General features: G+C 46.2%; 1 protein-coding gene across 2 annotated transcripts; it reads right to left on the bottom strand.

The window, feature by feature from the left end:
* Positions 1 to 837: 837 nt before the first annotated feature.
* On the bottom strand, positions 838 to 9,545 carry LOC144159517 (chitin deacetylase 7-like). Of its 2 annotated transcripts, none has more exons than XM_077691064.1 (5): positions 9,415 to 9,545; positions 6,441 to 6,813; positions 5,821 to 6,033; positions 4,649 to 4,891; positions 838 to 4,051 (listed from the first exon to the last, which is right to left on the bottom strand). In XM_077691064.1, exons 1-5 carry the CDS (start codon positions 9,467 to 9,469, stop codon positions 3,514 to 3,516), a joined length of 1,422 nt encoding a protein of 473 aa, XP_077547190.1. In that variant the 5' UTR covers positions 9,470 to 9,545; the 3' UTR covers positions 838 to 3,513. The 2 variants fall into 2 exon arrangements, with proteins under 2 accessions (XP_077547190.1, XP_077547191.1); XM_077691065.1 differs by having other exon boundaries at positions 3,826 to 3,989.
* Between the last annotated feature and the right edge of the window lie 3,186 nt (positions 9,546 to 12,731).

Here is a 12,731-nt window from a genome sequence, read left to right as displayed (position 1 = left end):
TGCGGTAGAGTTTATGTTGGGCGAACGGGGTTCTGCCTTAACGTTTGTTTGCGCGATCAGAAGAGCACCTTAAAGGGGACCGTACGTCAGCATTTTTCGTTTCAATGCTTTACTTGCGGTTACACCGCTGAATTCTGAAGCACGAACATTGAGTTCACGCGCAATGATTTCCTCAACAGTGAATGGAATGCGAAGAAGCATTTCTAGACAACACATGGCGTTGTCAGCATGTCATTTACTTTTGTTCTTATCCGTAGAGGGCACGGACAACCATGGGGGGTTCTTTCCGTCTGAATAAAATATTCAAATGTTAATCACCGCTTGTCCTGTGTATTCACTCTTCCCTTCGTCTTCTCTTCGTCTTGTCGCTCTTTGTAAATATCTACACTTTGTTGCAGGCGCCTGGAGGCCCGCTGCTAACTTGGCACAGAACCGGAATATCCTGTGTGGGTACCGGAACGTCACGGTGACACTGGGAGCACAGGGGCTCCTGCACCGACGTTCGATGCCAACCTTTGAATTCCAGGGCCAAGCAAGTGGCCAAACATCGTAACCCGTTTCCTTTTCTCTCCAGAAGGCGACAGAATCTGAAGAAGGCAAACCAGAAATAAAATTCTGGAGGAAGCAATCGCCAAGCTAACGAACGCGGTATAAATGGCAGTCACAGCAGGGTTCTTATGTCTGATACACCAAGAAAAAATGGTCGGCTACGCCGAAACGGCCAAACCCACCGCACGCCACCTCAAATACAAAAGTTCGATGCTATCTACGAGACGCGAGAGTGCCACAAACCATATGACTGCACAGCGCAAGACCAGTAGGCCACGAAGTGCTAAAACGTTAACTACCTGTGGTCCTCTGCCAAAGGCTGCACGGAGAACAGGATGAAAGAGAGGTGTTTCTAGTCTTGTACGTATGAGTCCAGAAACCAGGATGGCAGAGGCTCCAGACGAAGGCAGTCGCCAGCAATAACGCGAATAAACCACATCGACGCGATATCGAGTGCACCTCATTTTCCACCTCGCTTTCTCAAAGATTTGCCCTTCCCTTGTTGAATGAACTAACGCCCTCACGTTTCTGCACGTGTAAAGTCTCATCGGGAGATTTTATTTATAAGGGAAACATTATATTTCACTCGTCTTTTCCCTATACTATTATATCTTCATTGCCAATGTTTACGAAGTGAATGCGTGCTTTCCAACGGAGAGTGCTGAATTATCAACACCAGTCGTAAAAAAAAATCAGGAGCCATTACGATATGTGAGGCTGGATGATAGGCGAAGCTGTATGCATATGATACATGTTCGACACATGGTTAAAGGTGCTAAACATATTTGTTCTTTTCGCCATTTTATAATGGCAGTGACTATCGTTTTGTGATTACCTGATCAAACTCAGGAAGTATCGAGTTTTATCCAAGCGCACAAACATGCGGCTGTCCGTTTCCCCGCCATTCAACCCCATATATATTGTCATCTTACAACAATTTCGTATTGGCAAGTTCACTGTGAACTACCTAGGAAATCTAAATGAAATTCACCACTCCTCTGCAGTTAATATCTATTTGTATTGTTTTCTCAAAAAAGTTATTCATGATGATGATGACAATGAACTTCATTGATATACTCGCCTCAGCGGCTAGTCGTCAGACAGTTTCTTGCGAGGTAGTTTTGATGAAACAAGGGCTATACTAGTTTTATGCTGGGCATTCGTAAGAAAGATGGCTCCACCGCAAGGCGTTTTTGGCGGACGCGGAACAGAAATGCATGCAGCCCTAACCTGCGTACGTCCCAAACTCAGACCACTTGATGATGTTAAGCAGTACCAATGAAAAAAGAACGTTCAGAAATTCAGAGAAACGTCTACTAATGCGTAGAATGCTTGTGCCACTTGTCTACAGTACGAATTTTTTACAGCCAAATCAAGGAGCCCACGACGTTGGGTTATTTTATTGTTTTTAAGTTTTCTTTCGCTTCTTCTTGAAAATGATGTAAAGTTATACCATTATAGCGATTTGGTGTAATTACTTTGCAATTTTGTACTTTTCCGCGGATTCAAGGAGTTAGGTTCGCGCTCCTCATAATTAATTAATACCGCCTGGCAACTGCGTATCGTTCGGTGGGTTCTGAACATTTCTTTTCACGCCCGTCGCGCTGACTTGGGCGCGAGGGGCGGGGAGAAACCGCGGAATCCTCATTTTTGTTCGCCTCGCAATTATGTTCACCCGACGAGCGGGCCCAGAGAGAACTTATATAGATGCGTTGGTCACCCCAAAACAGTTGAAAGGAATGTTGGCTTTAGAAGGAGGATTTCATTTCTTTCGTTTGGAAAACCGGCGGAGGGGGACGATAGACCTTTTAACGACCGCAGTTACCGCCATGAGAATTCCCGCACCGGACGGGAGCTGGAGGTCAGTCAAGGGGTCAAAGGTATAGGAAAAGGGCACCAGACGTTCTGTCTACCACAGTTGAGACGTTCTGTCTCAAAGCTATACTGGGCGAAGTTTCCGTTCGTCAGACGTCTGACCCTGGAGACTCGGCGGCTGGGATGCGTCAATGGGCAGGCGACCAGACATTGTTATACGCTGGACGTGTTTACAAAGCAAAGACATTTTCGCGGCGCGGGGGACAATCATAGGTGTGCACGGTATGGACAATATTTTAAGACGAGCCACCCGACAACCGATTGCCGGCGCTAGGTCTGCTTTTAGTTGGCTGGTTTTCATTTGTGTTGTTTTTGTGTTTTGCAGAATACCTTTGGGTTTTCGTATGAGAGAGGCATGTGACTATACATGTGACTATGTGACTATACAGAAAGATATACAGCCAGTACATACTGCCAGTGATTACATACAGAGCTTTCACTTGGTACCTTACTCTACAACCAGAAAGCAAACTTAGGTGGGCTCAGTGGGCCATGGAACGAATAATGTTAGCAATAACACTGCGAGCAGGAAATGAGATACCTGGGTCAGAGAACAAAATGGAGTAGAAGATATTGTTCAAGTAAAGAAAAACAAGTTGACTTGGCATGGCCATGTTGTGAGATGAATCGACAACTGGTGGACAAGTAGGGTAACAGAGTAGATACCAAAAGGTGGGTCTAGAAGAAGGGGAAGGGCATTAACACGATGGAGGAATGAAATAGAGAAATTCGGGGGTAAACTGTGGAATCGAGAAGCGCAGGACAGCAGCTGTTTGAGGTCAGTGGGAGAAGACTGCTCTGCAGTGGACCTGAGTAAGCGGATGATGATGATGATGATAAATTACTGCAGTGACGACAAAAAACTGGGGGACAAAAAGCTGACGATTCACGCCTAAACCACAATGTCCTTTTAAAGCTCGCGCGCATGTTGACATCCAGTAATGCAAGTGAAGGGATACAATACGTTAGCCATTGCTGCTTTTAATTTGCACCTAAATATGGTTTTACTTCTGTATCCCCCGTTGCTCTGGTGTATCTTCCATTACACACGCATCTAAGGCGGCAATTTCTCAAATTATCCCAAAGCCTCTAAGCCAGGCTGGCTTTCGTATATGAACTGGCGTTGTGTCTGGCCCGGAACAGCACAGTAAGCCGGCGGGCAAAAACGGACAGGAAGAAAGCGAACACTGAGCCGAGTAGGAAGACGAAGCTAGTGATGTAGTACGGCTGCTCAAGTGAGGCGGGGCCTGCTGCATTAACCCGTTGTGATTCCTTTGACGCCACTTCTCTAATCCACGGATATCTTTCGGGGCATGGTCTGCAACTCCTGAGCCAGCGAGTTCCATTGATTTCAGTATCTGGAAATTCGCAGGAATGTATCTCAGGGCAGCGGGTGAACTCTGTCACTTCTGAGCACTTGAACGGCACGTATTCTTTCAGTGGCTTCGGATTTTGCATGAAGTGCACGACTTCTTCCACGGTGACGAAGAACACGTCGTCCATGGTCAGCAGCCAGTCGACGAAGGCCACTAATCCTTCAGCTCGTTCCGCTTCCTCCACCCATTCTGCGTGGATGAAAATCGGAAAGGGGGCTTTGTTGTAGCGGTAACATAACTCAAAGTTTGACCTGCAAGGGGAAAAAGGAAAGTGTATCAATGTTTGGGCGCGCAATTTTTTCGGACAGTCATGCCACCCCACTTTTGTGCGGAACGATACTGAAGCGACCCTGGCACGTTCCCGCAACATAGAAGTAATTCTCATTGAACTTGTGAACATACATCCAGGCCAACAAAAATGATCCCACAAGAAAAAAATTATGATTTAGTTATCTGACTACACGAATCTGTCAGTTAATTACCTTTTGAGATCAGTAAAAAGATAAACGTTAAGCGGTGTTTGAGCTCGTTCCGTTTACTGCACTACTACACGCGGGTCATCTAACGCCGACTTGAACGCACCTAACTCGCTGGCTGGCTCACTCACTCACTCACTCACTCACTCACTCACTCACTCACTCACTCACTCACTCACTCACTCACTCACTCACTCACTCACTCACTCACTCACTCAGCCAATCAATCAATCAATCAATCAATAAATCAATCAATCAATCAATCAATCAATCAATCAATCAATCAATCAATCAATCAATGAATCAATCAATCAATCAATCAGCAGCCACCAATTCCCCTGATTCCGCCATGTAGGCAACCACAGCTCTAACCTCAGATGTCCGAACGTGTCGGCACGTGTAAGTGGTTGCGGGTCACACGAGTCTGCCATAGCACAGGGGCTCTGAATCAGCGCTCCGGTGTCGTCTTGAATCGTTCGGTAGTACCCGTTGAGGGGCACAGTCCACAGTCCCTTGTAGTTGCCTTCTATACATGGCGCGATGACGCACACCGTCTGCAAGCCATAATCCAGTGTGTACGGGAAGACGCGGAGGTTGTCTGGCTCTTCTGCGTAACTGCGAAACGATACAAAAACACAACGGGCGTTTTCCCTAACATCGCGAGTCAAAATGAGCGCTACACACACTTCAGGGAAGGCGCGTCTACGTGAGCAACAGCCGGAATTCTTTGCTATAGCGTTTTGGAAATAAGCGGCTCGGCAGCTAAATTGTAGCTGAGGAAGATCTACAGAAATTTAGCAAGAATGCTTGTCGGCTGCCCTGAACTTGCTGACCTGTCCTACATAGAGTGCATGTATTTGAGGCATCCATGAACAGCATAAGGTGATGCCCTCAGCACTCCCTTACCTTCGTCCCTCATGCCATCTCCTTTCATACGGAGCATCTGGCCAAACTCTTCAAGGCGTCCATCCAGAATGAAAAAGCCGTGACATAAGCATCCAATATGACCTGCTTTCTCTCGACTTAGGGCGAAATCTTTGTAAAGCCCACATGTGGTGCCACGAAATGGTCTCCATTTCGCAAGCACAGCGGTTAGAATTCGAAGGCGAAAAATTCTGAAGCATTTTTGGTTGTTTATGTTTGGTATGAATATACGTCCACAGCGGCAAGAACGAACACACATACAAACAATTTTGAAGAGATGAGTTCCTCTAGAAGTTTGAAAGCATGACGGGAACAAGACGGCTGTCCTTTCACCAAGACAATCGCATATGCCGTGTTGTGCACTGTAGAAGGGGTGCCCCTATATACCGCGTTCTGACTTACAAAGTCAACGGAACCAGCCCCCGGAAGTGGGAAGCATACGGCGTTACTAGTTATGGCCCCAAACTGCGCTCGTTACCCATCACCATGGCCAATACATCTTTGCCGCGTGGGGTTTTTGCCTGTTTTTTGAAATGGTGCAGAAAAATACACATTCACACGAATTAAGTTTCATTAACGGATAAACACATCAAGCGCCATAGGTTTTAGTTTGAACTCACTTGACGGTTACAGAGGAGTCGTACAGGAGGCCGTGCTCCCGCATCACGAAGAGGCTGTCTCCCTTTCCGGCCTCAAGGAAGGGAGCTCTAGCCCCGACCATGTCCTGCTCCGGGATGAGGGCGTAATCCCGGAGGATCTCACGTCCGCCCAGCAACTCCGCCTCCCAGCCGACGGCGTCCAAGGTCTTCCAGTAGGTGTAATTGTACCGGTGGCTGTGACGAAGACCATCAGAGACCAAAAGGAAAGATGCGTTTGGCCAAACTACGCGAACAATGGTGTTCGACCAACTATCCTAAGGAACTTCATCACTCTGTCTCGTTGGCAATGAGTTGATTTTGTGGCAATGGGTATAAAGAATAGGCATCGTAATATAAAATATAAAGAATAGTGGGACAGAGAAGACACCATCTGCTCCTGAAGGGCAGACTGATGGGGAGGCAATGTATATTAACGCCGGAAGACACCGCACAGAAAAGTAATGTAGGGGCCGAACACTAGTCCTTAATCCGGACAATCAATCAATCAATCAATCAATCAATCAATCAATCAATCAATCAATCAGTTGCTCAGCCAATGGAGTGACAATAAGTAAACAGCAACAAGACAAAATCTCTCTCACGTGATCGAGTGCAGTGCGATCTCGTTTCCCGTGCTGTGAAGCTCATGTACCAATCTGAAGTCCGTGAGTACCGTCGACACGAAGAAGGTGGCGGCCACGTTGCAGCCGTTGGCCCTGTTCCTCCGTCTACCCGGTGCCAGAAGGCGGCGGTAAAAGCGCATGTTCCCTTCCGTGACCTCATCATCGAAGGTCAGCATCACGAACTGGGGCATCTTTTCCACACTCAGGTTTCCCGGAGGCTGCCTGCTCATGCAGAGACAGTTTTCCTCAGGACGGCACTTGCTCGGGTCGCACCTCGCAGCTTCACTGGCGACGGCAGCGAAGCACACGAAAATCAGGCACAGCAGGCCGGCCGGTGCTGCCGCCATGGCACCTGCACTCGTGATGCGTACGTTCTTATTTTGGTGAAGAGATGTGATTGCATTGCTCTGCCCTAAGTTTGGCCTCACATCAGTCGTGTAATCAAGGTTGAGAGGGTACGGTGGTAGGGAGGATACCGCTATTCCCACTAACGTCAGTTTAAGTATAACATTGCAAAGGCTACATCTTTGCAATGTTAGACCCGATCTTAAAGTATCTCCCTTCTTCTCAGCAGGTAATTCTCGATTTGCCTCGGCCTAGACAAGCGCTACAGTATAATAGAATCAACGAAAATAAAGGCCGATACGTGACAGCCTATGCTTCAATTCTCTCTCATTATCGCTCAGTCAGGAACAAGGTATATATTAGTGCTCTCTTGACGTCCCCCGGCATCTTTTTCGAAGGCGCATTTCTGTGTGCGGCCACATTTCACACATTTCAGAGACAGACGCTTGCGTCCATCGCAGTAGAGAGAGCAACGACCGCGGAAACGCGTCCGCGGTGAATTTCTGTTCTCTGTTATTAATCTGTCTGCCTTTTCAACAAAGAGCCTTCTAGCTCTCTCTCTCTCTCTCTCTCTCTCTCTCTCTCTCTCTCTCTTCCACATTATTGATCGATCTCCCTTTACCTCCTTTTCTTCTTTCTTGTTTTCTTCATCCTCGTTCATGTTAGTTTACCTAAACGTCAATGGAGTAAACTTACGTTGGTACTTCCGTAATTAGCTTAAATTGCTTCTAAGGCCTCAGCACGGGTCTCTAACACATGCTTCAAAGTCGCTGCTACCAAGCCTGTTAAAGCGAAGCCTTCTGTGCCTCAAAGATGGCGTAAAAGCGCATTGAAGAAAACCAACTTAACATAATGTACTTCACATAACGGTGATGATGATAATCGAAGGTACATCAACCCCAATTTCAACTTTACACTTGTAATGGCGTCATAAAGTACGGCTTTGCCGCTAAGTGGGATTATATGAGCGGGAGAAAAATTTGTTTAGGTTTCTTCTTATTCAGGTGCGCATTTACCACGGGATGATTTTCAGCGAGGTAAAATTTTCGGAATAGCACGACATCAATTGAGTTCTAATCTAGCAGCAGCACTCATTATCATGAAGATGTTCATGATGAAACGACCCTGAGTAAGCGTAACTACATGGGCGCAGGCATGATTCCGAATATTTCTATGCTGCAAGAACTAACAGGAGGTTATCGGGGATTTCTTTGTCTCAATGTTTCTATCATTGTAGTAAACGTACGTCAGATTTACTGCCTAACTGTTTTTTTTTCTAATTTGATATTCTCCTCTGATTGTCAACAACGTCGGCTTTGGCCTTTATATACCCTTCCTCGAAATCCTCCACGGCTGTTACTTTCTGAAATATCGTCATGCTCCTCGTTTTCCGAAGGTTGAAAACAGTGCATGTCCAGCGTGTGACAATTCCTGCTAGTATACGGATAAGAATTCACAAAGAAAAAGCATAACGAATGGTTTAGCATTTGCGTTGCGTACGTAAGCGTTCTCTCTTAGCCAATCCAGGCCAATCATCTGTCGTTTCCAGCTATGTTACTAACAACCACAAAGCTTAATGACATGCAGCTTACTAAAACAGTACTAGACCACAATGATACTGCTGATAACCAGATTCGCGGGCGGCTTATCATACACAATGCGGTTTCGATTATTGTTTTGTGGTTTAATTGAACGAATTCTGAGCTCTATTCTGTATGCCTAATTACTTTGAGGCATGCGGTCTGCGTCTTAAGCCTTGGCGCCTTGGCGTTTTTGACCACCGAGGTTGTTTTTACCCACGGCTATCAAGCCGTTAAAGGGGTGCAGGAAACTGCTTTGCTGTAAAGATGTCTACACCGCTCAAGTATACTATCGCGCAGAATTGAAAGCCCTAAATGCGTTACCGGGTTAAGAAATCCCATTGGGATAGCATGCTTGTTTCCAGCACTGCTTGACTGAAAAACGACTATACAAAAAAAAAGCGTTAGAGCGAAGACAGAGCTTATATTACTTTGCACCCCATTCAGGTGTAATCTGCAGTCCGCTGTTTCAAAAAACCCGCATACGTGAATGATAACATTATCATCCCCCTTTGAAAAAAGTTGAGAAAAGCGCGAAAGCTAAAAGTGCGTCCAATCAATCGTCAAACGTTAACGATGAAAATAGCTAACGAAGAAAGAACCCCTGCGTCGGACTTTCGTGCACTAAGTAAACGCATCTACGAACGGTCTAAATGCACACCAATACGTGGCCTTTGAGATAAAGTTGTACTATTGTCCTCCTCCTTCATCACTCTATGTTCTCCAACCATCTCAAGTAGCAAGTCCACCATTATGGAAGGGTTGACGTCTTCGGTCTCATTAAAGAATTGTCACTCTGTCTCTCGCCTTCTTCATGAATGATGGGTGTGTTGTCTTACCTAGAAGCTTCCAAGTAACCGTTTTGACATGATCGAACCCGGTTGCATTAGTTTTTTGACAACACTATCGGTTCCACTAAGAAGGTTTTCGCTTTAAAACAGCGCTTAAACAAAACAGTTTCTTGTTTCATTCAGTATCTACCAGCACGCCGGATTTTTCAGTTCCAACAATACGTGTCCATGACCTACCTTTGTGAGCAGCAGGTGTGAAATGTGGGCGGAAGGTTGAAATCGTTATCCGCATTGGCGCTGCGTGCCCTGAAGTACTCGAGTCACAACACTTATCGCTGTTTCGTCTGACAGCTGGCGAATCGTGGGGTGCGTCGTCCCAAGGCATAGTGCACACCCGTGCAAGCTAACCATTGAGGCCTTAGCTTTTCTGTGTTTAGTTAGAATTTCCGGGAAATGATATACGACCGGAGCAGACGTTTAGGGTCGAGCGGTTTCCTGTAAGCAAATTAAGGCTTTTTGATGATACTTTCAACAAACAAGCTGACACCGATGAATGTTCTGCGGCCAGTTATGAGTTCATCTAAGCAAGCTAACATTGCTTAATAAAACATTGTTCATGCAATATCAGTGTCCATGTAACTACTTGCGTGCTTACAGCCCTTTTTAGAAGTTACACCTCCATAATTTGTTTATCAATCGGAATACAACAGTTCTTCTTATCACCTTACCATACAGCTTGCCCTTCACTTTGGCAATTACGCGGCGTCTGAGGTTTTTTAGAGTCTTTTCCGCAACGTGTCCGCTGCTTCCACACCAACCACTGCATCGCTTACTGACGTCACGGTACTGGCGACATCATTGTGGTGATGTCTTTTGGAAGCGACGTCACTTTACAGTTGCATTGTCCCGTACGGGTTAAACTATTGCAACTGGCCTGGCGTTCGATGCCAACGTTTTACTTCAAGGGCCAAGCAAGAGGTCGTACATCGCAACCCGCGTCCTCATCCCGCCAGACAGTGAGAGAACCTAAAAAGGACTCTACAACACTTTCGATAAACGCTTTCACTCTTTCCTTCGGGTCTTTCCTTCACTCTTTCCTTCGGGCACTGTGAAAGCTTGAGTTATCGCCAGCACAGAGCGGCAGTACGTGATCTGCTCATCGCATCAGATCCGCCTTCTGTTTCTGCTTTGCTTTTGTGGCGTTCTTTTTTTTTTTTTTCAAGTGGCAATCAAATGCGTGTTTTTTTTTTTTTTTGTTGCAACTGTAAGACAGCCAGCCAATACTCATTACATCGCTCTAATTACGTTATTCAAGCTCTCGAAGGACGCCAGGACCGGAACAGAGAGAAAAATCGTTTGAGCGAGTTTCTACGTTATCTGAAGGGCACAGAACAGTCACTTTTGGCTGAGGTACTTTGCGATCCCCTATTCCAAGTTGTCGCAAACACCCGCGTACAGCGTCTACTATCATTGTAGAAATTCTTAGCATCATTATACAGCATCTAATAATTATCGCAAAGCAATTTTATTAACGCAATACATGTCCTCTGCACATGAAATTTTCCTGTTCTATTTCGCCCTCTAACCTCCGAGAAGTTTTTGAACAGAGCATCTCTGAATCCTCGCTCGCCCACCGGCGTGAACCGGAGGCGTATCGAATTCACGTACGTCAGCGTGCAAAGTAAATAGCAAAAAATTGGCCACGTTTCGGCTCCTTTTGTTGCGAATGTCAGCAAAAGACAATAGTCTTTGTCATCATTTGCCAATTAAATGCCTCCCTTCGTTCTCCCGTTCACCTCTCATGCTGTTCCTCTCCCGTCGCGCTCCTCCCAAAGTAAACACGCTAAAGGTTTGCTCAAGTCAATTTAAATTTACCGCGTTCCACTGCTCCAGGCCTGGTGCCTCGATGCCAGCGCTGCCGAACGGCGGACGCGCGTGAATCGAGGCGCCCTACTTAAATGTTTATAGAACCACCTTGCCTTACTCCACGTGCGTTCCAAACAGAACGTGGAACCTATCTAGTAAAACCTTTCGTAACTGTAGCCGCTTGATTTCCTAAAATGCCGCCAGAAGCTAAAGTGGCGCGGTCTACAGCAGGCGACGGAGTGAATTTTTTTCCTGCAGTGGATGTAGTATTACACTTCACCAAAATCAAACATCTGTGTATTTTTTTGTAAAGGTGCTCTGAAAATATCAATTGTGTAATATTTTTCTCTCTTATATTTATGGAATGTCTTGTTCTTGTTCAACAGTGTTGACGTGTATGAACACTGACACTGGACAAGGACATTTAGATTTCGCTGTGAGTATATGAGACTGTTGCGCAGATTTTGTTTCACTTTCGCCGGGTGGCTGAATCAAGCCACAGACAGACAGACAGACCGACAGACAGACAGACCAAAATTTCTAAGTTGAAGTACCCCAAGAAAGGCTATCGGCTTTAAAATATAAGCGGTGGTAGCTTTGTAAACGTGAAACGCCGCGTAGCATTGAACCAGTATTTAACCAGCATTGAACCGCGCCGAATCTTCCAGAAGAGGGACATTCCAGGCGACAGCTCTGCACACTCTGTGTGTGGTTCTTTTTTTCTGTTTTTTTTTCTCGATACCGCGGTTATAAAACAGCGTCCGCGCCAAAACAAAAGCAGTTACGTTCGGAGGTCGGGGATTAGCAACAGCTTCGGCCCGTGTGTACATCATCAACGGCGACCCGCGCCCTGGAGGACTCCAACGTGCTCCCGTGTCTTGAATCACCGCGTCTGTCCCCGGTCAGCCTGGCCTGCGTCGAACCTCCGCTTCACAGGTATCCATCATCACCCTCAGGACAGCCATGCATAGTCAGCGGTGCATCATCGATTTGTTTCCCGTAGTTAACTCAGCTATTTTGTACTATTCGTTGTTACGCTACTCGTTTGAATCCTCTGTAAGATTTAACTCTCGCCACTGTACTATCTTTTTTTTGTTACCTATCACTAACAGTCATACTCTCATGCCTGTGCAGTTACTCGCATGTTACAAAATAAGCCTCTCCTTGTGGTTGTTCCGTTAACGGCCCGGTTTCATTCTTTCCGCTGTTGTCGGTGAAAGTCCCGCATCAGACGGCCACCTCATCGTCACTGGTGTCCTATAGATTCGGTGAGGTTGTTTGCTCGCAAGAGCTGACTCCCCGTATCTTCTTAAGAGCGCACCCTCTTAAAGGAAACGGTGACATAAGTACTGGATGTGTTTGTTAACTGCAGCCTGAAAGACTAAGATTTGGAGAAAAGTTGAGAAATCTGTTGCAGGGTCCCTCGAACAAAGAATACTCTCGAAGAAGCTGTCCCCTACTTAACCCACCCGGTAGCAATGGCGGTCACAGCAGGGTCACTCTGCGTCGTATTCATGAAGCAACAAGTGATCTGCTTTGACGCAAAACGTTGCAGACGACTTGGAAATACAGAAAGAAAGACAAAAGGCTACGCGGCTCACTAAGCCAAAAAAGTACAAACTTTTATGCTCCACTTTAAATGTAAGAGCGCAATGCCTTCTGCGAGGAACAGAAAGGTCATATCCTGA

This window comes from Haemaphysalis longicornis, unplaced genomic scaffold, assembly GCF_048455015.1.
Source record: "Haemaphysalis longicornis isolate Haplotype H1 unplaced genomic scaffold, Haemaphysalis longicornis Haplotype H1 scaffold_10, whole genome shotgun sequence".
Taxonomy (NCBI): Eukaryota; Metazoa; Arthropoda; class Arachnida; order Ixodida; family Ixodidae; genus Haemaphysalis; species Haemaphysalis longicornis.
Note: the sequence above shows the minus strand (reverse complement) of the source record. Positions and strands in the feature narration are given on the sequence as shown.

Bases quoted from the DNA above. Each gene is read 5' to 3' on its own strand.
- LOC144159517 (XM_077691064.1), bottom strand. From the start codon at position 9,469: ATGCGGATAACGATTTCAACCTTCCGCCCACATTTCACACCTGCTGCT. The intron at 6,034-6,440 runs GTGAGAGAGATT...TCTTCGTCACAG, and splicing joins ATCGCACTGCACTCGATCAC to CCACCGGTACAATTACACCT. The intron at 4,892-5,820 runs GTGAGTTCAAAC...ATCGTTTCGCAG, and splicing joins GACTCCTCTGTAACCGTCAA to TTACGCAGAAGAGCCAGACA.